Below are 23,616 nucleotides of genomic sequence, written 5' to 3'. Positions count from 1 at the left end.
GGGGAGATCGAACTTTATTTTCAGCTTTACTAATTCTAATTGCAATTTTCCACTCTTTGAAATTACAACCATGGTAATTTTTGAGACAAATTTTTTACAACAAAATGGCTAACCCCTTCATAGATATACAAAAGGGTAGTCCATACCGGACGTTCCAGTGTTTGTAATTTTACGCTTTTCCTTTGAATTTCAAGTAGGGAAAAATTATCTAATGTAGCGCCATTTATGTTACACACAAAATGGAGCATTCCTCCCAAATTAAGAGAAAAAAAAAAAAAAAAGCCGCCAAGATGGCTTATGCAAATATTTTATTATATACCATTCTGGTATTCTTTATTTTATTTTTTTTTTCTTTTTTTCTTGTTAGCCTAGAATAATTCGAAATAGCTAGCTGAATTTCAAAAAATCTTTTAGAAAAGGAGTTAATAAAGACAATTTCGTATGAACAGGTCAGGTAGGACAGTGAAATAGCTACATTTTTTTTTTCACATTTTGGCTTCATTTGCCATAGCTTTTACTTTTTGTAGCTACTTCGGGGGGGGGGGGGAAAAAAAAAAAAAAAAGAAACAACATGTTGTATAGGTTTTTTCTTTTTCGAATTTTCTTTTTTTCGTCAACACATTTTTTTTTTTTAAATTTCAATTTAAAAATGACATAATGATACATTTAAATATATTTATTTTAAAAATAAAAATGAACAAAAACAATGAGATCGATTTTATTTAATAGGTGAAAAAAATGCATTATTTGATTAAAGGTTGTGTATACCAACAAGTTTGAGTAAGACACGGTTTTACGATGAGTTTGATTAATCGGACGTGTGTGTGTGTGTCCCGTCCTTAACGATTGCAGTTTGTTCTACATATAAACACGCAATTTAGTTTTGGTTTTTTCAAATCATACCGTATAACTTTGATTATTATATAGCATAAATAAATATGGGGAAGTTTCACACATTAGCCGCTATTTTTTGCTTTGTGTTTTTTTGCCTCCCGGCTCCCTCCTGTGGGATGGTTCAGGATAAAAAGATCAATTTGAAAATAGAGTTGGTCGACAAAGATTTGTTGCTATCTAATGAGCACTTGAAGAAGGAGAAGAATATTGTTCAAAATGGGAAAAAAATTAAAATTAAAATTTTCGAAAAAATAAAGGAAAATGTCCTCGAGCGGGCCTTAGTCGTGCAGGAAATGGACAGAGTTAAAGGCATGAATGCATCAAAAAGTGGAAAAGCCGCAAGTTTGCAAAATGTGAGTGATGATGCAGGCGACGATGAAGAGGACGAAACTGATGATAATGGCAATGATGCCGCTTCGGAGGGGGAAAAACATGATGGGGATGAGGAAGAATATTGCGCACATGATGCAAGCGACATGAAAGTTATTTCAACAGAGGAATCTACAGAAAATGATGTCCATATGCTTCGCAAGGTTTACCAGAAGAAGACGGATGAAGAATTCACTACCTACTGCTACATGAGGTATACATTTAATTTAAATTTGGATAAATTAAGCGAAAATAATAAGAGTGAGTTATTCAAAGGTTTAGATAAATCTCTAGACTATATGTCTTTTTTGCCAAAGGAGGATAAAGTTAATGATACCGAAGTAATTCTAGATCATGAGTACAAGCAGATGGACCATTCAGCGGGGTCAAATGATTCAACACTGTCAACTGTGGAACTGAGGAATGATAATCTTAATTCATGTTTTAATTCGGAATATGCCGAAACTATAGATGATATTGTTAGGTACTTGGAGAGTATAAGTAGTAGGTTAGCCGTCCCCTCGTCAATAAAGAATAAATTATTGATGGAAAGGAATCTTCTAAAAGGGTGCGATGGAGTGGAAACACTGGGTGCTAGTTCGACAGGTAGTGCGCCTCAGGATAATGCTGAAAAAATTGCACTTTACGAAATATTGACAAATTTAAGGAACTCTTTTATTATGAAAAAGAAGGTAATAAATTTACTACACGATGTAAATTCTAATGTAGAGGATGCTAATACCAACAGAGGTTCAGGAAAAGACCTGGACGAAATTTTCATAAACTCTGTTGAGCGAACATTTGATTGCTATGATGTGCTGAAAGGAAGTGAGAGGTTGAATTCTATATTAACAAGCAGGAAGGAGGAGAAAACCCTAGTGCAAGAATCACCCAACACGAGAGAAGTAGATATTAGGAATCACCAGTTTAAATATGCCCCAGGGGGAAACTCAAAGGAGAACTCTTTGCTTACTGGCGATAATAAGGATAAATGTGAAATATTTTTTAAAGCAATTTTGCTAAGTGAAGTGTTTGCAGATCATTCGACGCTTTCTCAAAATGTGCAAGGGGGGCATTTTCAGATGTTGAACCATGGGATGAGTAATGATGGGTTCAGCGATGCGAGTGCGAGTAATTCCAGTGAGGAAGACGCAACATATGCAAATTCCTTTTTCAATGGTTTTTCACGCATGCCGATAGTAGACAATGACTCTACGAAAATGCGCAGTGCATTTATGGGAGATAACGGTCACATGGGTATGGCAGTTAGCGGACGGGACAACCCTACTGAGGAGAATACTTTTAATTTGCAAGGAAGCCCAAACGTTTTCGCAGGTACTGAGTCCTTTGCTGATATGTCGACAGGGATGAACGAATTCGAAATGGATGACGAGGATAAGGGTAAAAAGGATAAGGATGACGATGACGACAATGACGATGATGACGATGATGACGATGACGATGATGACGATGATGACGAAGAGGACGACGCGAAGGAGGAAGAGGAGATGGCAGATGAGGAGGAAGACGATGATGATGACGATGATGACGACGATGAGGATTCTTACTTTTCATCATCAGGCGTGAAGAGCCTGTTGAGTAATTTATTAAAAAACGGGTCGGATCATTTAGTAGAGGAAGGTGCAAATAAAATGTCCAATCTCATAGATGAGAACTTCAACATGGACAAGCTATCCGAGAAGGCTAACAACATGGCGGGAAAAATTAAGGACGTATCTAGAAGGACTTCTGAGAAATATAAAAAGGCAAAGGACGGGGTAAAGAAATCTATTAAGAAGGTGAAATTGGCCTCAAAGGAGAAGATGGATAAACTTAAAAGGGGAGCGAAAAAAGGAGTGAAAAACCTGAAAGATATCGGAAAGAATAGCATTCGCAAACTTAAGGATTCGGCGAAAAGGGGAGGAGAACGTATCAAAAAACAAGGGAAAAAAATTGTCGATAATACTGTGCAAGCAGCCAAGGATAAGATTGATAAAGTCAAGAAAGAAACAAAAAAGAGTATCGATAAGGGAAAAAAAAAGGTGAAACAGGTAGCAAAAGAAGGAATCCAAAAGGGGAAAAATACGGTGAAAAAGATGAAAAAGGTGGCCAAAGAGGGCATCGATAAGGTGCAGGGAGTGGCACAGAAGGGAATCGATAAGGCACAAGAAGTGGTAGATAAGGGCATCGATAAGGCACAGGAAATTGTCCAAGCGGGAGCACAGAAAGTGAAGAAAGCCATCGGTAAGGCGCAGAAGGTAGTCAAGGGAAAAGAAAAGGAAGTGAAAAATACCGGCGGAAGCTCCAATACAAGCACATCTGGAAATGGTAACCAAGCAAATAATTCACCCAATACTGTCGCGAAAGGTAGTACCGTGGTGTCTAACGAGAAGGGAGCTCCAAAAGAGAGTTATAAGGACCCCTCGGGGAATGAAGGTTCGAAAAGTAAAACGTCCTTCTTAAGCATATCAGGTGAATCAATTCAGAATACCTCAAACAGGAAGAAAATAAAAAGCGAAATAAAGGAAATTAATAAAGGATACAAAAAGTTGAGAAAGATGGAAAAAAAAGTAAGGGACGAGCTGAAAAGTCCCGTGCCTTCTGACAAGAATATAATTCAAGAATTCGATAATTTTGAAAAGTTGAGTGAAGAGAAAAATGAGTAGCTGAAACTTAGCTTATTTTACAACTGTGCCTACTACACCAGCTGCACACTTCTATATATTTAACGCTGTAAGAGATGTACACATTTTCTAAAAATAAGCATGAGCAAGATTTTTGTATTTTTTCCAATTTATGAAAATTACTCACGCTATGCCTGATGCATGCGTAGCTGTAATCCTTTTAAATGCTTTTACTTGCCTGACAGGTTGCGATTTCTGTTATTTCAATTTGGCATCATTTGCTAATTTGTTTCTAACTATGGATTATATGGTCCACATGTATGCATGTACGTATGTCTGTATGTGTGTGTGTATTTTTTCTATCTTTATTCTTTCTTTTGTTGTTTCTGTTACGCGTTGCTTAAGCGGTTCATTACGTAATTGATTTATTGATTGATTCATTCATTGTTGAATGATTTGTTTTACATTTTTTTCAATTATAGCTTATTTGCTAAACCATAACTTTGGTCTTTTTGTGACTGATTCCTATTTGTCGCGAAAGCTCTGCGAGATATGTTTGTGTGTTACTTGCGTCCATCTTTTTGGTGGCGCATAGAATATAAGGGCCGGAGTATGAGCGAAGAGGTGAGAGGTCGTTAGAATTTATTTTGGCATTGCGTTATTCGGCTTTGCAATTGAGATGGGGATGTGTGGAAAGGACGGGAAAACGGAACAGGTAGTAAATGCTCTAGTACGGACAAAAATCTCAAACATTTTAAAGAACATCCGTTTGAAGGGGGCAACGTTGGTATAACCTTTGGCATTATAAGATGGTCTAAAATTCAAAAGGAAGAAATTACCACTGTAGTAGGTACAATATGCTAATTTTGGAAAACATCGTATTGTTCATTTAGGGGATTTATTTTTTCAGTAGCATTTTTTTTTTTTTTTTTTTTAGCACCCTGGAGTGGTGCGACAATTGAGGAGTCTTTTTTTCAACGCATTGTTTGAATTAAAAGACATTTTTGACTTTTTCGATGTAGTTTTTTAAATGTATGATATCTGTAAAGTTATGTTTATTTAATTTGTTATTTTTCATTAGCTTCTATCTTCCACTTGTTTTTACCCTTCCTGGAGATATAAGCAGACTCGGTGTGTGCAACTGCAAGTTGTTTTGTCGTGGAAGGCATATAGTTATGTCGTATATTTGGCTAGCTAAAAAAAAAAAAAAAAAAAATTATGAATGTTCATAAGATATTTAGCTGTTTTTATTATTATTTTTATATATATTTTTTAGCTAGCCAGGAGGTGGAAGAAAGGCAAAACGTTTTTGTAGCTTGTATATTATAATTTAGCAGACTTGTATGAAGGAAGATTTTTTCTGACATTTACACAAGCGTGTGTGTAAATAGACGTACTTAAGAGGGAAAATAAGGAAATACAGTCCTTACCCATTTTTCAGCAGCACAAATCAATTTGTCTATAGGAAATTTCCAAAAAGGTGCTTCATGGTTTATGTATTTTGAAAGAAGAGGTTTATATTCCCTTGTTTATTCTGTTTCCTAATTATGTCTAGTTAACTTTTGAAATAAGAGACATGTGTCTGGCAAGTGGGGTGGCAGTTTTTTTTTTTTTTTTTGAAATCCTCATTTTATGTACTGTTATGTCGTTTGATGTGTTTCCTTTTTTGTTTTCGTTACCTTGCTCTAATTTTATTTATTTTTTGTTTATTTGTTAAACTTATTTGTTCTTCTTATTTGTTGTTTTTTGTTTTTTGTTTTTTCTCCTGCGTGTTCACATTTACGTAACAGAAAGTGCGCATGCATTCCCCATTTTTTTTGCCAATTCCTACAGAATGAAAGTGTGCATACGTTGTTTTACATGCATTCTGCTAATTTTTCTCTGCGCCGTAACGGCATATGGGAGTGCCGAAAGGTGGGTGGATAATGAAAATGCAAATGGTGTGGGTGAACGTGGCAGATCTCTATTGAGCACAACTGATGCTGATGATTTTGAGGGGAGGTTGAATAAGGAGCATCATAGGGGAAGTCTGAGAAGTGTGTACTCAGTGGGGAAGGGGGTTGATCCAGGCATAAATGAACCGGCAGCGGAAGCATCCTTTTTAAGCGTGCGTAGTGCAGACACGGAAGAGGAGGGTGGAAGCGACGATGATGATGACGAAGACGAGAGAAAGGTTAATGTAAGCATGAGTGACCAAAACGGAGAGCTGACGTACAACGCGAACGACACGGACGTGAACCAAATGGTCATACTTAAAGATATAACTGATAAAGTTAAGAGAGAAGTAACCGATATGGACATGGACAGAGTTAACGAAGTTGATATCCCAAGCATTGCCGACGAGGAGAGAAAGATAAACGAATTTTATGAGTACGAAAATGAGACATTAAAAAACATTCACGAAAAGAAAAAAAACATTTACGCAATGATTAATGAAGATTTGGATGAGCTACTGAAGCCAGCTCAGAGGGAGTATATTATGGTGGCTAGAAGTATAAAAAGAAAGCTGCTCCATGAGTACGAGCAGATCCTTCAGGAGGAGTTATCACAAGAGTAGGGATTACGCTACCCCCCCCCATGTTGTTTGACATTCCACAACCATACGTGTCTACATATGGAAGTGTCTGATGGCTATCTCCTTGTTGATCATTTCGGTATGCGCACTGTTTGATGACTTGTCGGGGCAATATAACTACATTTTTTTCCTCTTAATTTTTGCGCTGTTTTTTTTTTTTTTTCGAGTATGGCAAGTGGCTTATTATATTAAGCTGAATTGATGGCATCCTACCTGCAGCGGGGGTTGATGCAAATTTTGCCGACTCTGTTTTCTTCATTTTTCCACGAGTTGATGTTGAACAGATCTTCGATCCAACTAGTGTTCATAACTTCGTTGTTTTCTGTAAAGTGGGAGAGCCAGAAAAAAAAAAAAAAAAAAAATGCGTTGCAAATGCGAGCAGACGAAATGGTTATATGTAGCTGAATCTTAAAAGGGAAAAAAACATGTAGCTCTTACTCATCGTTTGGTAGTGGTAAGAAATTTCTGCAGGGAAAGGAGGAAGGTTAAATAAGATGCGGCAAAAATGGGAGAATTGGCCATTGAATGTGCACCTTCAAGGGTAATATTTGAAGCAGGCAAGTTACTTTAGCCACGTACTTTCATACAAAGGATGTCTTAAAAAAAAAAAAAAAAAAAAAAAAAAAACTTACTTATTGAACAATCCGGTCCGGCGAAAAAATAATCATCCATATATTTTTTACACACACAAATAATCGTTGAGTGTTCGGATCCATCAACATTTTTAAAATAACAATCAGACTCGTTTTTACAGTAGGATAGAATTTCGTCGTCGTTTGTTACAGACCAACATTCTTTGTAGCTCGAAGATACACCTGTGTAAGGGAGAGAACAAATGAGGAGTGAAGGTGTTCATTGCGGATTGAAGTAGAGAAGGTACTTGATGGGAACGTCAGGCTTACAACTCAGTTCAGAAAGGATCACACAGGATATGAGGAAAAGGATTTTCCTGAACATATTTCTGTGGCCAAGTGTGTGGGGAGAGACCTATTTGTTATTATGTATTTTTTTTTTTTTTTTTAAGGGGGTGAGGGCAAGTGTCGGCACAGGCGTGCTAGTATGTGGGCATAACGTGAGCGATTTGAGGGATGTGCGAGATGGTACATTTGGTGGGTTTACTGAAATAGCCAATTCGATCCTTTGGTTCGTGCATTGGAGAATGGGAGAATGAGTGAATGTGTGAATATGTGTGCGTGTGAGGAGAGAATAATGAAGCGCCATACGGAGGTAGAAATAAACGAAAGAAGGTTAAAAAAAAAAAAAAAAAAAAGTCTGTGTCGTCATCCCTCTTTTTGTTCCAAAAGGAACATTTTAATTTTTCGTTTTTTTTAGGAGAAAAATATTGATGAACATTTGAAAAGCACTTGGTAAAAATTGCGTCGATATATTGCTTTTAAAAGGAGAAAGGAAGGAAGAGGATGGAGGTGCAAATGGTCTGCTCCAATTTCGTTAGTGTGTTTTGCAGAAAAGCCTCCTTGTTTTCCCCTTTTGGGAATAACACCTGTGTGAGCAAATATTAAGAGAGAAAAAGGCACAGTGCTGATATTTTTAAATGTTGGTACGCATAAATGTGTAAAGGCTGCAAGCAGGGTGTATATGGGGGTGTTGAATTAAATACACATATATTAGAAGGGCGTGCCTCATGTTAAGTTAGAATTCGAGATTAAAGTTTTTACAAAAAGGGGGAGGTTTCTGGTGATAGGTGCAAAGTGCGCCTAGTTTATTCTGCGTCTGTATTTAACTAGATGTGGTCGTACGCAGGGAGAGCTATCACCCGTTTGATGATCCTCATAATATGGGCGCATATAGGTGGGCGGCTAATTCTGGGCCTTCTTAAATGGCCACTAAATGCGAGCCACCTCGTCAATTTTTCGCATCATAGGTGAATGGTTCAGAATACCTTCATCACCATGTAGGTATACCATTACAGAAAAAAAAAAAAAAAAAAAAAAAAAAAAGGAAAAATATTTTTCTTTTACACCACCGGGGGTTAAAAGAACAGAGTGTTTGCCATGGTTCCTACGGGGGGGGAGAAAAAAAAAAAAAGAAAAATGAATAAAATAGATAAAATGAATAAAGTGGAAGTATATGAATGATGCAGAATGATGTAAGTGGGTGTTGTCAATTTTATGGACAAGCAAGTGGGTTCTGCAAAGGGGTCATACCGATGCATGTGAGAATAGAATCATTGAGTAAGGTTTCCACGCAGTTTTGTATTCTCTTCTTGGCATCGATCTTTCCAATATTCTCCAGAATAATTTCCTGATTGGTTTTGTTCATTTCTCCTCTTAAATTTTTGTTGTACAGAGCAGTTAGTTTTTTAATGCTATCCAGATTTTCGTCTGTATTTTTTTTTTGTTCATTAAAATCAATTAGCTTTAAGGGGTTTCCCCATACATCTTTGTGTAAATTTAGGAGCATATTTTTTTCCAATTCGTTTTTTCTATAATTGATAACTATGGAGTAGTAGTTTCTGTTTAAGCCATGTACAAGTGCAGTTAGGGTAGGTTTGGTGAGATAGCCAATATTTGATGTAGTCTGTCTGGGTTCTTGTCCTAGCATGAGCATGTGTGGATTTATTAATCGAAAGCAATCGATGACAACTTTTCCTTTGACAGATTGTATTGGATCTACAACAACTCCAATTGTCCTTGGATTTAATTGTTCAAAGCTTTTTTGTGTGTTTACATCTGTTCCGGATAACCAACACCCAAAGCCAGGATGCGAGTGGTACCATCCAACAACCATTTCGTGTCTTCCCGTTTTTTTTAATTCCTCTAACATGTTCGTTTGGTACACGGGATCCACTGCTTCTACACTAACACTATTACCTGACTGTGGCATGGCAAACACATCTACAATTCGGATGGTGTACTCGTCTACTATTTCGCCTAGCATCAACCCCATCACTTCCATGGGCACCCCTGCCTGGTGGAGGGAGAAAGGGTGAAGAGGTTATTTGGTGTGATAAATTGGTGAAGGTTAGTGACCCTGCGCAGTTGGTGTCGCAGAGGAACTCCACTTAGGGTTCTACCACAGGAATTTTCCAAGTGGGACTTACCCGTCCATGTTTCAAAATCTTGAGCAGGGCGAGAGGGGAGATGTAGACCTGCTCGCTGGTATCAGCCAACGCTTCATTGTTCATTCCATTTCCGTCTGAGAAGGAATAAAATAGTTCTCGCAGGGAGGAAGGAATTCCCGCCATTTATTTGGTAATGGTGTGTAAGGAGGTAAGTTTGGGATGATGGATTTGTGTAGTTTGTTCGCCGATTGGTAGTTGGTACAACTGGGTATGCTACATGAACGCGCTTATCCTTTAGCACTTGGCGATGATACAAACACGGTCCAGGTGAAAATTATCCGTGTGTATTAAGTGCTACGGAAGAATGTGGCTCAGTCGGAGATGGGAGGATCCCCTGGGGTGGTAACTCTTCCACAGTGTAAGCGTGTTTTCATGGGAGTACGTACGAATGGGGGATAATCTTATGGGTGCACATATGCTTATGCGGCGACCTTTTCACTTGCTGATGCATGAAGGGGTGATCTGCTAACACATCTCCCAAGGGGGGTTATACATATACGTATATATACCCTCCCTGTGTTTGCTTTGGTGATGAAAAAAAATGAGGCACGATTTGGTTGGCGGGTAGTTTATGCGTGTATTTTGTGATTCGCTGTGGGAAGGGCGTAGCTGGAGAAGCAGAAAAGGCGGGGGGGTCCAAAAAAAAAAAAAAAAAAAAAAAAAAAAAAAAAAAACGCACAAAAAAGGCGCAAGTGGCAGTTTTTTGGTAATTTTTTTGCCAAAATTTGGTAATTTTTTTTTGTCAATTGTTTGGATAAAAAACCACACAAAACGCTGCAGAGTATAATGCGGCGAGAATCTTCTTCATTACATTTTTTTTTTTTTTTTTTTTTTTTTTTAATTTCTACTGTGCATATGCGTAACGAAAATACGGGTGAATCGGATCGGCCCGGTTTAAAAATGCAGTAAATAAAAAAAAAGAAAGAAAAGAAAATAGGCAACGGAACTTGCAGCAGAATAACCTGTATTGTATCTTCTTGAAGTGAAAAATTAGGAAAGGGGGAATTGGTGGTGGAGTGCACTGTACAGCTAACTGGGTAACCCTGCTACCTAGATAAGCGGGAGGTAATTCACGTGAAGTAGGTGTGTGAAAATATGTTGTGCTGTATATTTGCGCGTAGGAATATGTATGTGAAGAGAAGCTTGTGAGTTATTTTCAATGATGTGCGGATGGCACAAGGACTTTGCTCCGTTGCTCCGTTGCTCTTTTGGCTGATTGGCAATGCATTATTTGGGAGCGTCAGAAGTGTGGTTATGCCGGTGGTGGAAGTGATCCCTGTTACATGTTCACCCCCCTTGCGTGATTGCACCAGCTCTTTGGATGTTCATCATCTGTTGTCTTCAACGCAGGTGGATACTTTCCTCGAAGGTGCGTAATTATACCTTAGCGGTGTGTACAACAGAAATGGGGGGGGGGCGAAGAAGACACCACGCATTAATCGAGAATCGTTCTAGCGCGCATTATATGTACCGGGTTTAGTTGTGGTGGTTATATGCACGTATGTGTGTACGCGTGTATAGGGAGGGATGTTATCGTAAAACATCAGTGAGAAAGGACCAGGAGCGAATTTTAAAATGTTTAAACCAAAAAAGATAAGTTTTTAAAAAGTTATATATATCAATGGAAATTGCTTGCACAGGGATGAGACGGGGACACGGGCCATGAATTAAAATGGGCACATGAAAGAGGGTAGAAGACAGGGAGGCACATATAAGGTTTTGTTTTTTTTAAAAGAAAACAATGGGCAGGTAAAGATACGCATTCACAAATGTGTTACGCTTAGACAGACAAAAGAACGAGAGGAGTGACGAAAGCGCTTGTGTCCAGGGTTTGCCCAGTTAGGCCCAGCCATAATAAACACACACACACACACACACATTGGGAGTGCTGCCAATTTCCTATTTTCCTGATGAAGGGAGGGGTGTTAAAGGGTCTCCGCGTCGATTTAAGGGTGAATCTTGCACATGCCAATTTGTTAATCGTTGGGAAGTTAGTTGGGTTTGCATAGTCGTCCAACTGTGTGTTTGTGTGTGTGTGTGTGCTTACTCGTCGATGATGAAGTAGGTACCTGCGGGTAGGGGTGTGTGTGGGGGGTATCCATATACAGGAATGAATACATGTATATGTACATATGGAAGAGCGTTTTCCACTTGTTCTATCATCGCACGGGAGGCGGACTTACCGTTGAGCTTCTGCTCCTTGTCCTTGACACTGTCATACTTGTTTATCCTGGGTCGATAGTTGGTGGGGTCTCTCCTAAATGTAACATCAATAATTTTAAGAAACTTATTCATACCTGCTACAAGGGTTTGTGGTGTATTGGCGATGGTATTGACTCCAGCCTGACCATCGAAGACTATGACGTGATCGGCCAAGTAGGTAGCCATAATAAAATCATGCTCCACTACAAAGGCAGTTTTGTTTGTATTAAGAATGAATCGCTTAATAATTTTGGAGACAATAATTCTTTGTTCGGAATCTAAATAGGCAGAGGGTTCATCGATGAGGTAGATGTTGGTATTTTTCGCGAGCGTTATGATAATGGCAACTTTCTGTAACTCTCCTCCTGATAGGGTCAATACTTGATTATCGAGAATGCCTTCAATTTTTAGAGGCTTAATTATTTCATTATTAAAATAAGGATCTGTGTATAACCCTTTTAATTTGGACATGAGGAGTTGTCTAACCGTGCCTGTATACTTTGCCTGTATTTGCTGTGGTTTGTAGGAAACGCTAAGGGATTCAAGGAAACTGAGACTTTCTACATTATCTGGTTTGATGAGTCCAGCAAAGAGGCGTATGAATGTACTTTTTCCACTTCCATTTTGTCCCAATAGAACAAATATTTCTGATTCGGAGAAAATTCCTTTATCAATTGTTAAGGTGAAACTATTTAGCGTTTTTTTAATAGTTGGGTAATTATAAAAATGGAGCCTTTTTTTATCTTCATCTGTTACGTCTTGATCTGTGGCTAGCTTAAAATTTAGCGATTCTTCTCTTATTCGTAGATTATCAGTTGGAACGAATCCATCGAGGAAGACATTAATACCTTCTCGAACAGAAAAGGGAGAAGTGACCACTCCGTATGCCCCTGCCTTTCCCCAAAGGCAACATACATAATCACTTAGGTAATCCAAAATGGAAAGATCGTGTTCTACAACGATGATATAATTATCATGTCTAACTAAGCTGTGAATAATTTTAGCCATCGATATACGTTGTTTTATATCAAGGTAACTACTCGGTTCATCGAACATGTATACATTTGTTGTTTGTCCAATGATGGATAACAGTAGGGCAAATCTTTGCAACTCTCCTCCACTTAAATCTTCTACGTTTCGATCTAGTAAGTGATCTAACTCCAGTGCACTCATATATTGATCTTTTCTATTCAATTTATCCTTCTTATTTATTATTTCTAAGATATTCCCTTTAATTTGTTTTGGAATTAAATCTACATTTTGTGGTTTTATAATTGGCGTAAGTTGCTCTTCCAATAATTTTGTAAAAAATATTTGCAGCTCATTTCCACGGAAGAAGGATAAGATGTCTCTCCATTCTGGAGGATTACTAAATTTCCCTAAATTCGGCTTCAATTTAGAGGATAAAATTTTTAGGGCTGTTGATTTTCCTATTCCATTTGTTCCCACAAGACCTAATATTTGCCCTAACTTTGGTACAGGTAATCTATGAAGTTTAAAGGTGTTCGGTCCATATCTATGGACGACATCTTTGTTTATATCCTTTGGTAGGTTGATAATTGTTATGGCGGCGAAAGGGCACTTCTTCACACATATACCGCAGCCAATGCAGAGGGTTTCACTTATGTATGCTATCTTCGAGGCGTGCTCTACTTCTATGCAGAATTTTCCCGTTTTAACTATTGGACAATTTTTCTTGCATTCCAGATGACACTTCTTTGGTTTGCACTTATCTGTGCTGACGATGGCGATCCTCAATTTCGATGCCTCCAATTTGTTCTCCTTGTACAGGTCCTCCTTATTCTTCTTCTTCATTTTGCTTGGTCAAGTTTAGCTAATTAATCGCTGTTCGTGAAATACTGCTACGTGGTGTTCAAGTGGAATGTTCTAGTAATACACACCGTGGGGTACAAAATGTCCCATCGGTTAACCAAGTCGAAGGTTTTTACTACTATCCGTGTTCTTGTTGGGTTATCTCTCCTAAAAAAAAAAAAAAAAAAAAAAAAAAGAAATGTGGCACTTCAAAATTCAGGGGCGTCTGTCGTTGCAGGAGGAATTATTCTTCGATGGAAAAACACAACTTGGTGATTGCCTTACCCACTGTGTCTCAGAAGGTTAGGAGCTTATTTGAACGATTTGGGGTCGGTGGTGGAACTCCTCCTTTTTATTTTTCTATTTGTTCCTGTGCACATTTCAGCACTCCAGGGTGCTTTCTTATGGTGTTCATGCGCGTGGCGAATGTAAAACGGGGGGTAAAAAACTATGCATGTAAAATTAAGTATACGCATACATGTAGCTATGTAAATACTTGCATATGAGTATATGTGGCGGTTGGGGGGAAACAAAACGAGCGACCGATCGAGCGCATTAACCTTTCGCCAAAAATTCGTGCAAATTTGCCTGCGCCAAGAACGTGGGTAATAATGCGCGATTTCGTCAGCTGTAATGGGAACGGAGGGGAGCGCAGGAAGGCACCAAAAAGGGAAAATGGAAAAGATGAAAATACCAAAATGTCAGGATACCAAAACAAAGCTGACGGAAAAAGGCGAAAAAATGGAACGAAAAATTATTTAAAAAAAAAAATGCAAAAACTTCTCCTTAATGAATAAGTGTTCAAAATTGGGGTGAAAAAAAAAAAAAAAAGGAAAGTTACATTTTTCCCATCCTTGTGCGAAAGAAAGGTGATAAAGAAAAAAGCAAAAAAAAAAGAAGAAAGGAAAAATAACGCCGCTTAAAAAGGCGAAGGATTTCCATTTGTAGGTTTTTTTTTTTTTTTTTTTTTTTTTTTTTTTTTTTTCAAGTATAAAAAATGGTCACCGATTTTGGCCTACGGAGGAAGGAACGAAGTGAACGTTGGAATCGTGGTGGAGTGGATGAATGCGCCCAGTGGAAACGTTCATCCTTGGGGGAGGAAGTTTTTTTTTTAGGAAGGATCCACTACATGTGCATACAATCATTTATAAGAAAATAAATGCACATGTTCGTTTGGCATTTTTACTCACATTTTATGATGCTACTGGAGAAAAATCCACTTGACAGTTTTGGGGGGTTTAAAATGCGGGGCCACAATGATAATATAGTTGTGTTGGAAATACCAAGTTTGGAGGGGGGGTAGTGCAGAGAAGCGGCATGCGCAGGGTACGTGCAGTTGTGCACACAGAGGGGAAGTAGATGGATGAGCTTCATGTAAGGAGCCAATTGTCCGTAACACATGGGTATATAACACAAGTCGACGACCACACGCATGTTGCTAATGTTGGCATTTTCTCCCCCCCCTTGCGTCTTTTGGGGCGGTAAGAAGCGCTAACACGCCTGCGAAGGTGTAACACCCCGGGAAAAGCCTACAAAAGGGGTATACTAATTTGTAAAATTGAAAAGTTGTATATGCATGTCACCGAAAATGGGTAAGGGAGGAAATTCATGTTGCAATGTTAGTTGTTTTCTTTGGAAAATTTTTCTCCAATTTTTTTCCAATTTGTAGCCGATAACATTTTACTTTTTTTTTTTTTTTTTGAGCAATTTTGGGTGCCACTATAAGAAAGGAAAAAAAAAAAAAAAAAAAAAAAAAAAAAAAAAAAAAAAACATGCAAAGAGAATAACGAAAATACTTCCAACCTAGCAGGTGTGGATTGATCAACTTTTCCTTTATGTGCACTGAGGGTTGGGGGGCACATGGAAGTGTTAATTCGGTCTATGCGGAGAGCGATTACGCTACGAATGTGTAAATGTATGTTTTTGCCTATATATATATATTTTTTCCTGTAAATTTTGCGTATAATTTTTGCCCATTGATATGCGTATCCACGCGGAGAACATTTCCTCTGTTGCTTCAGTACATTTACATTTAAACGTGCCGAAGCCAACCTGTCATTCTATACCCTATCCCTGCATCTTTGCGAAGAAATGGAGGTAGAATGGGCAGCGCGCATTTTATCACAACTTTTGATTAAGGAGAAGGTTAAGTGATGAGTGGTATAGAAAGACGGGGGCAAAATGCCCGCTTGATTATTTTTCCCGAAGAATATGAAATGATTAGCGTTTTTTTAGCAGTGGATAATAATACTACAACGGAGAGGTGTTGCATATCGCCGCGTCATACTGCATCATTCCCTGTGTGTGTGTGTGTTTCTTTTTTTCTTTTTTTTTTGTGATGAGTAAAGGGACCATAACATTTGCGTAGATATTCATACAAATCTTAATTTAACCGTGTTGACATGCTTGTTTATCACCTGTCATTTTCACCTTTACAGTGCCTGAAAGAAAAGTACGTTTTCAATTTGCTAAAGAAATTTGGAGATGTGAATCATATTATTCAGCATGCGAATGAGCAGCTGGGGTCGCTCGGGTTTATCATAAATGTAAGGCGTGCCCATGTGGGGTAGTGAAGGAGATCAACCAAGATCTGTGCGTTCGGACTTGTTTGTCCATTCTCTGCGTTAACCCAGTCACATAAAAAAAAAAAAAAAAAAAAAAAAAACAAACAAACAAACAAACAAACAAACAAACAAACAAACAAGTGCGCGTATGCATTTTCTCCCATCCTTGCAGAACGAACTGATAAACGGAGAAGAATACTTCATCATCGGGTGTGAAAAATGGACAATTCCTAAGAAGAGCGGCCAAGCGGACATGTCCACCGAATCTGGTGCTCTTAACGTTAAAGATGATCATCTGTTCAATTCTCTATTTAAGACTAACGAAATAAGTTTGTATTATTTAATTATTGATTACATAGTTAGTAATAATCGGTACCTAAGTATGAACGGAAGGGGCGTAACTTATGAGTCCTTGTGTCTTGAGTTAAACATAAAAAATTCCAACGTGCAGAAGTCTATACGTAAGTTTAAGGGGGGAGTAATTCCCTTTGTGATGATAAAAAAAAAAAATAATAATAAATAATAATAATAACTCCTCCCTTACTTGCCACGCAAATCTTTTTCAATAACACATTGTTCAGATGTTGAGAGTACCGGCATGGTTCCTACACCGTTAATTTTATGTACCCTATATATTCATGCATATGCATCCCTTCCCAACCCTGATATATAGTTAACAAACTTCTGGTTCACAAGTGGCTACGAATGGAACAAGGAGAATTAGCACTGGGGCTTCGTTTTTTTACGGTATGGACAATTTTTACAAGTTCAAACAAACATGCAATCTGCACGTATGCGCGTGTTCGTGGGTGTATGCAATGGTACACACGCACGTTTATACAAAAAAAAATAAAATAAATAAATAAAATAAAAAAATAAAATGAACAGAAACGAATCGGCATGTAGGTGAGGTGAAGCCATCGCGAGATGTTTTCACCCATGCACATATGCACATGCAAACACAAATGCGCATACAAACACAAATGCGCATGCAAACACAAATGCGCATGCAAACACAAATGCGCATGTAAAAACAAATGCACATGCAAACACAAATGCGCATGCGTAATTTTCCATTTTTCCTCAAGGATCTGATAAAGTACTTCCCTCTTACCAATTTGGACAAGTGTTCCCTCTGCAACAACGCAGTGATTGTGGAAGTAAGCGATTTGCATTTACAACTTTTCCTTTTGGGGCGGTTTTTCAGTTACGACATTCCGGTGATGTGAGATACTTTATCAGCGTCTTTGCCCCCCGGAGTGTATGTCTCCTTCTGCTCACACATCATTACTTCCATTGTTCCCTCCCTTTTGCAGAGCAGGCAATGCACGAACTGTCTATCTATTTATCACATTCATTGTTTCAATGCCCTTGCGAACAAGTTGGCTCTCTGCTTCATTTGCAAGAATTCCCTCTAATAATGAGGGTTTAGAATTAACGCTTCCGACGGAGATATTTCCTGCTCCCCTTTTCCTCTGATCGAATTCCCTTAAAAGATTAGTACTCTGTTGCGATACCATCCTTTAAGACGTGTATGTACACGGGGATTGTCATGTTTACGTACCTTAAGTTGATGGACACCACTGACATTTTTTTTTGTTCATAAAACTGGAGCATTCCTTTGGTCGTCCTGCGGAGGGCACACGAAAAAAACACGCGTTCGATTAGCCATGCGCATATTACAACACCTAAAGAACTAATTGAATTGCATTGCGTTGTGGTGGCTGTTTTTTTTTTTTTTTTTTTTTTTTCCCCTTACTCCCGTATGTTATCAAAGAGCTTATCCTTTCCTAGGCTAAGATACCCGATGGGGACAGAGCTGTTAACGGTTCGAGGGGTGAAGAGAAATGTGCATGCGGGAAGGAGAAGTATGTACGATGGTTGTTCACACATATCAATATTAATGATGGTGGATCAGTGCATTAGTCGAAAAAGCAAAAAGGAAAGGGAGGTTAATGACAAATTACTGTGTTGATCCTTTATTCAGGTCGGTATAGGTCCTTCTTATAACCTTGTCTACACTGTCCACAAATGTTTCTTCGTCTAATTGCAACGTTGTGAAGTTTCTGAGAAGAGGTACGTAGGGGGGAAGAGAAAAGGGTATTAACGTGCGTGTACATGTAATAAGAAAAAACGGAAAAAGTAAATAACATGATTATGCACTTGCCTCATGAAAACTTACTTGTTGTTTTTCTTAATCCTGGAAATGAGGTGGGAATATTTCTTCGTGCGTATGCTAGCATCAAAAATGAACAAGTCGTATTTATTTATCTGCTCCTTTAGCATATCTTCTTTGTAGTAGACGCCTTCGAATTTGTCATACGTAATAACCTAACAATGGGGGAGTCCGATGCATAAAAGTGAGAGGAATTTTTTAACGCATGGTAGGGTTAAACATAAAGAGTAGCTAAAAATGGAATATATATACACAGGTGGTGTATGGCACTTGTGAAGTGGGCCCCCTTAGGAGCTACGTTCCGTGGCGTACCTTTTTTACCCTCTTTATTTTATTTTCTATAACCATGTTTCTCCATTTCTCGCTTTCATCGCTCACGAAGATAATCACATCCATGTAGTAGGGATGAATTAAATTGCTACAGGGTGTGCAGGGAGAAAGGAGAAAAAATACATGGAGTGAATATGGTATGGTGAAGTGCGTTCGTCGTTTGCACGAGGTTTCTCCCCTAGAAAGGCTAGCTAGCTAAATGGTGAACTTGGCGCGCACGCAGGAAAAGCGAATTTCAACCGCAGACCATCCTGTGCCTTTTTAAACACACACACTGTACAAGTATTATCGGTCTGAATTTTCAAGAGGACCGCACTGCATCTGCGCATAAACTTACATCGGGAAATTATAGGCCTTTCCTACGTTGTATATGGTGGATAAATCAAAATTGCAGTACAACATGTGCGTATCGTAGAGGAGATTTTTCACATGGTCATTCACTACCTTGTCAAATATAAAATCATATGCTTTAGAGAATGTGCTCGGTTCAATGATATTTTCAAATGTCTTGACATGAATGGGCATATTTTCTTTGGTCTTTATTTTTATTTTTTGTGTTCCCTTTTTATTATTATGGTTGATTTGGGATCCCTTTGCATTTAATATTGCTTTCTGGAACTTTTCATATTTTTGGTTCGTCTTTACAAACCTTAGGAATTTCTTGTTCTCCTTTTTTTTCTTCTCCAGTATTTCTTTCTTTTTGGTCTTGGTCTTCATTTTGCTTGTTAAGGCGTTTTCAACACGATAAGGGGTGATAAACACGCTAAGTCGTGTGTCGAAGTTGGGAGCGTTATGGGCCCTCGGACTTGTCTTCCCCTTCTATACACCGTGGGGGGAGGAATTTTTTTTCCCGATACTGCACAGGCGTCTAAACAAACTGTAGCAACGAAGGGTGGGTGTGTCTGTTCTTTTCCTTTTTATTTTCCTATCCTGACGACATGCGTCTGCATATAATACTTCAGACTTCGGGACCGCTTAGTAAAGCAGTGAAGTTTTATTTCATTACCTATGTTTATATGTAAACAAATTTGGGGGGATAACTGGCACGGTGGTTACAAAGGGAGAAGTCACAAAAAAAAAAAAAAAAAAAAAAAAAAAGGAGATGACAAAAATGCCATTCGAAGGGATGCAAGTGGATTTACAAATTATGCAGAGGAAATAAAAAGGAACAAGTTCAAAGAATTGGCTAGCGAGTCAGAGTGAGAAGCATGCCAACAGGGGGAGGCGTAGAACGTGCAAGCAGTATAGAGCATGTAGGCAGTATAGAGCATGTAGGTAGCATAGAGCATGTAGGCAGTATAGAGCGTGTAAGCAGTATAGAGCGTGTAAGCAGTATAGAGCGTGTAAGCAGTATAGAGCGTGTAGAAGTTGAGAAAAGGCACATGTATCCCGTTGATAAATATTCGCGCGTGGCATGCATCATAAGTTTTTACATTTTTGTAAAAGGAAGGGCACGGAACAAACGGCGTGGCAGTTTGGGGGCACACGGAATCGGGCAATTATCGGGCAAACAGTCTACCAAAGAAACGATCGAATAAGCAAACAGATTCCAAACGAGAATAACAAACGAATGAAGGACAAACACCTCGCGTAACCGCGTATACCTGTGCGTACAATTGCACGTGCACGCAAAAGGGGAGAGGTTCATAAACAGAAAAATCACGCGCGCGGGGAGACGGGAAGGATCAGACGAACAATTATTAATTTGCAACGGGGGAGATGCGTTACATCTGTAGCGACTTGCTTACTTACGTTATTGGGAGTGGAAAAAACGTTTTTTTCCTACTCTCACCCCAGGGCGCTTTATATTTGTGGATGCGCTATAAGAAGCGGCAAATGCCAGGAACTGTATGTAAAATATGCAAAAAAAAAAAAAAAAAAAAAAAAAAAAAAAAGGGATGCATGTGTAATGTAATTTCGTACCAACTTGAGGATGTATACTTGTATTTTTTTTTTCAAACTATGTAACACATAAATGGAAGTAACCTTTTAGGGGGTCGTGTATACACTTTTGTTAGTGCCATTCACGAATACGTATAAAAAAAAAAAAAAAAAAAAAAAAAGGAATAAATGGAAAGAAGTGGAATGGGGATGATGGCACAAATTATGAAAAAAAACAAAGCAAATAGGATATAATGCAAATTCCTTACTTTTGTGATAAAGAAAAAAAAAGAAAATGTTTCATTATTTGTGAGTAAAAGGAATATGGGAAAAAAAAAAAAAAAAAAAAAAAAAAAACTTTTCAAAATGAAAAAAAAATTATTTAAAAAAAAAAAATGCGTAGGGTTACCATTTTAACCAATTTTGGACGCAAAAAAAGAAGGTATACATTTCCAAGGGAGGAAAAAAACGCATTCGTGCTTTACAAAAGCGAAAGAGGTGTAGCCACAACCCATGCTGCGATAACAAGTACAAATACAAATGGCAATAATGTAAAGACAAAATTAGAAAAAAGAGATGATGATATAATTTTACAAAAATCCACATGCTCAGCCATCCCGTCCCCATTAAGTGATTACTACCAGTACAACACAAGTGATCTCATCAAAGTTTTAAATGTATACATAAAGTCCAAGAGTGATAATATTGAATTGTTGAGAAGTGTTTCGACAAATTTGTTGCTGAATAAGGAAAAATTAAGATATGGGGAGATAGTCACATTGTTAAAACAATTTTCCATGATAAAATGCAAAAATTATTTTTTATTTTGCTATTTTAAAGATGTCCTGAGCGAAAATATCCATTTAATTACGTGTGATGATTTAGTGGACATATATTTCTCCTTCACAAATTTGAATTATTTTCATCATAATTTTTTTTTCCTAATTGAGAAGAGAATATTTCACAATTTCCATCTTTTAAATTTAAAAAAAATAGTTTGTTTGATACAATGCTTTAACAAGAAAAAAATTATCTCCAAAAATTATTTAACCATATTACTTTATAGCATATCAAAAAATATAAATGAGTTCGACACATTTCAGCTTTCTGTCCTTTTCGTTTTTTTTAAAAATTTTAACATAAATAATAGCATCCTCATAAATTCATTAATTCATAATTTTAATCAACATGTAAATCTCGGCTCTGAGTCCAAGCAGCTAGCCATTTTTTACAATTTTTTGTCTTACGTTGGTAAGAAGTGCCATAGGAATTATCACTACTTTGCAAAGGAGAAGGAACTCATCGGCTTGATAAAGAATTTCGCTTTACGCTATGAGGAACAGTGGGAGGGGGGCCCAAATGGGCCAGGTAGAGCCATGGGAAGAGAGGATCCCACAGGGGTATACGGGGACACAGTCACCGACTCGGTAGGCGAGGTGGTTGCCGTTTCCAATGGGGATGCATCCACCCACGCAGGAGGAATCATACAAAGAAGGTTGTCCATTTTGGAAAATAATTTCCTCACAGAAAGTGATGAACTGCAAACCCTCAGGGAGCATACGAACGCCCTAAAGAAAAATTCGTACAACGTTAATGTGGTGTACTCCATTAAGAATGCTTTAAAGAATGTGGAAACGATAACGAGGAAAAAATTGAAGAGCATGCCCATTGAGTCCTTATGCTTGATATCCTCTTCCATAGGAAACATAGATAAAAATAAATTCCTCTTGGAAAAAGTCGCAGAGGAAGTTGGTAAACAGTCGACCAAATTGACTCCCCTGCTGGTGAGTTTTTTGATGCTATCCTTTAGCAAAGCAAGTCACAAACATGGGAGTCTAATTTACTATTCGTTGCAATTTTTTTATAAATATCACAGTTTTTTTAGTGTCAATGAAGTGGGATTGCTTTGTAAGGCTCTGCACAACTTTTCTCTTAAGGAGAACGAATTTTTGGATGTACTGAATGGGCTTATGTTGAACGTGCTGAGTGAAGGAAGTAGTGGGGACAACCTCGTTGATAGCAATCCGCGTGGAGACCACTTCAATTACAATGCGGACGATGGTAGTTCGTCTGGAAAACAGGTGGAGAAACTCTTTTTCCAAATCGAGAAGAGCATTGATAAGAGCATTGAGCAGATGAACTACGAAGATCAATTCACCAATTTGAGGAGCGTCCATATGGAGGAAGAAGGTAAGAGTACCAAGGACGAAAAGGAAAGGGTAGGTGACCGTGAAAATAAAAGGATGTACAGTGATTTTGTAAACTTTAGCTTCATTGATTATGAAAATATAAAAAGGAACAATTATTATCCAAACAATTTGTACAACATAAAAATGAGCAATAAGATTTATATAAATAACGTTATATACATTTTGGAATACTATGCTTTCAACCTGGTGAATATTCCCGATATTTTGGACCGTTTCTGTGATTTTTTTTTAAAAAGAAACATAAATTATATCCTCTACTCGAGAATATTTTACGCTTTTTATCTGCTACAGTATAGAGGGAGTAAGGTCTACCAAATGATTGACAAATTTAATGAGTGCCAACCCCTGTATCAAGTGATGTACAAGGAGAGGCACATGGAGAAGCTGTTGGGGTCGCTAATTTATTTTTATGAAAACAAAACGGAAGAGAATAAAATGGAGAACATTTACTTTTACGTTTTGTCCAAGAGCTACTTTTCATTCATTTTTAATTTTTCAAAATATATTTTAACATTTTTGTTTATTAAAAATAGTAATTATGTACTACACAAATTTCTGGTTCATATAGGAGAAATATCGTTGGAAAGGGACGACTGCATTTATCTGCACAAACCAAACAGATTGTATTGAGGGGAGGTGGCGCATGGTCAAGAAACGCCGTGATGGTATAAACACGTGATTATGTACGATAAAACATGTAGATATGCAGAACCAGCTACTAGGGCTTGCAATAATGTGTAAAAAAAAAAAAAAAAAAAAGGTTAGAACAAAGTGCAAAATCTGCCTGAACAGTTCATATATATATATATAAAAAAAAAAAAAAAAAAAAAAAAAAAGTAGAAAAAGGCAAAAACAGCCAAAAAGAAACAAAAGTGCAATTTCTGCATGAACTGTTCA

General features: G+C 37.8%; 8 protein-coding genes across 8 annotated transcripts; 4 read left to right on the top strand and 4 right to left on the bottom strand.

Moving 5' to 3' along the window:
• Positions 1-938: 938 nt before the first annotated feature.
• On the top strand, positions 939-3,929 carry PKNH_1103400 (secreted ookinete protein, putative; the record flags this gene model as incomplete). Its single annotated transcript, XM_002261173.1, has 1 exon — positions 939-3,929. One exon carries the CDS (start codon positions 939-941, stop codon positions 3,927-3,929), a length of 2,991 nt encoding a protein of 996 aa, XP_002261209.1.
• Positions 3,930-5,721: 1,792 nt separating this feature from the next.
• Positions 5,722-6,444, top strand: PKNH_1103300 (conserved Plasmodium protein, unknown function; the record flags this gene model as incomplete). Its single annotated transcript, XM_002261172.1, has 1 exon — positions 5,722-6,444. The coding sequence occupies one exon, from the start codon at positions 5,722-5,724 to the stop codon at positions 6,442-6,444; it is 723 nt and encodes a 240-aa protein (XP_002261208.1).
• Positions 6,445-6,671: 227 nt separating this feature from the next.
• On the bottom strand, positions 6,672-7,419 carry PKNH_1103200 (conserved protein, unknown function; the record flags this gene model as incomplete). The annotated part of the gene is made up of 4 exons (XM_002261171.1): positions 6,672-6,784; positions 6,901-6,927; positions 7,095-7,277; positions 7,365-7,419. 4 exons carry the CDS (start codon positions 7,417-7,419, stop codon positions 6,672-6,674), a joined length of 378 nt encoding a protein of 125 aa, XP_002261207.1.
• Positions 7,420-8,452: 1,033 nt separating this feature from the next.
• PKNH_1103100 (26S proteasome regulatory subunit RPN11, putative) lies at positions 8,453-9,667 on the bottom strand (the record flags this gene model as incomplete). Its single annotated transcript, XM_002261170.1, has 3 exons — positions 8,453-8,481; positions 8,628-9,390; positions 9,524-9,667. The coding sequence occupies 3 exons, from the start codon at positions 9,665-9,667 to the stop codon at positions 8,453-8,455; spliced, it is 936 nt and encodes a 311-aa protein (XP_002261206.1).
• Positions 9,668-11,587: 1,920 nt separating this feature from the next.
• On the bottom strand, positions 11,588-13,561 carry PKNH_1103000 (ABC transporter E family member 1, putative; the record flags this gene model as incomplete). Its single annotated transcript, XM_002261169.1, has 2 exons — positions 11,588-11,613; positions 11,728-13,561. 2 exons carry the CDS (start codon positions 13,559-13,561, stop codon positions 11,588-11,590), a joined length of 1,860 nt encoding a protein of 619 aa, XP_002261205.1.
• A 2,088-nt stretch (positions 13,562-15,649) lies between these two features.
• PKNH_1102900 (conserved Plasmodium protein, unknown function) lies at positions 15,650-17,540 on the top strand (the record flags this gene model as incomplete). The annotated part of the gene is made up of 6 exons (XM_002261168.1): positions 15,650-15,703; positions 15,997-16,104; positions 16,295-16,583; positions 16,796-16,869; positions 17,211-17,282; positions 17,439-17,540. 6 exons carry the CDS (start codon positions 15,650-15,652, stop codon positions 17,538-17,540), a joined length of 699 nt encoding a protein of 232 aa, XP_002261204.1.
• A 79-nt stretch (positions 17,541-17,619) lies between these two features.
• Positions 17,620-19,345, bottom strand: PKNH_1102800 (ribosomal protein L1, putative; the record flags this gene model as incomplete). Its single annotated transcript, XM_002261167.1, has 6 exons — positions 17,620-17,752; positions 17,882-17,941; positions 18,090-18,188; positions 18,305-18,453; positions 18,611-18,716; positions 18,966-19,345. The coding sequence occupies 6 exons, from the start codon at positions 19,343-19,345 to the stop codon at positions 17,620-17,622; spliced, it is 927 nt and encodes a 308-aa protein (XP_002261203.1).
• A 1,559-nt stretch (positions 19,346-20,904) lies between these two features.
• On the top strand, positions 20,905-23,349 carry PKNH_1102700 (heptatricopeptide repeat-containing protein, putative; the record flags this gene model as incomplete). The annotated part of the gene is made up of 1 exon (XM_002261166.1): positions 20,905-23,349. One exon carries the CDS (start codon positions 20,905-20,907, stop codon positions 23,347-23,349), a length of 2,445 nt encoding a protein of 814 aa, XP_002261202.1.
• Positions 23,350-23,616: the final 267 nt, after the last annotated feature.

This window comes from Plasmodium knowlesi (genome assembly GCF_000006355.2).
Source record: "Plasmodium knowlesi strain H genome assembly, chromosome: 11".
Classification (NCBI taxonomy): domain Eukaryota; phylum Apicomplexa; class Aconoidasida; order Haemosporida; family Plasmodiidae; genus Plasmodium; species Plasmodium knowlesi.
Note: the sequence above shows the minus strand (reverse complement) of the source record. Positions and strands in the feature narration are given on the sequence as shown.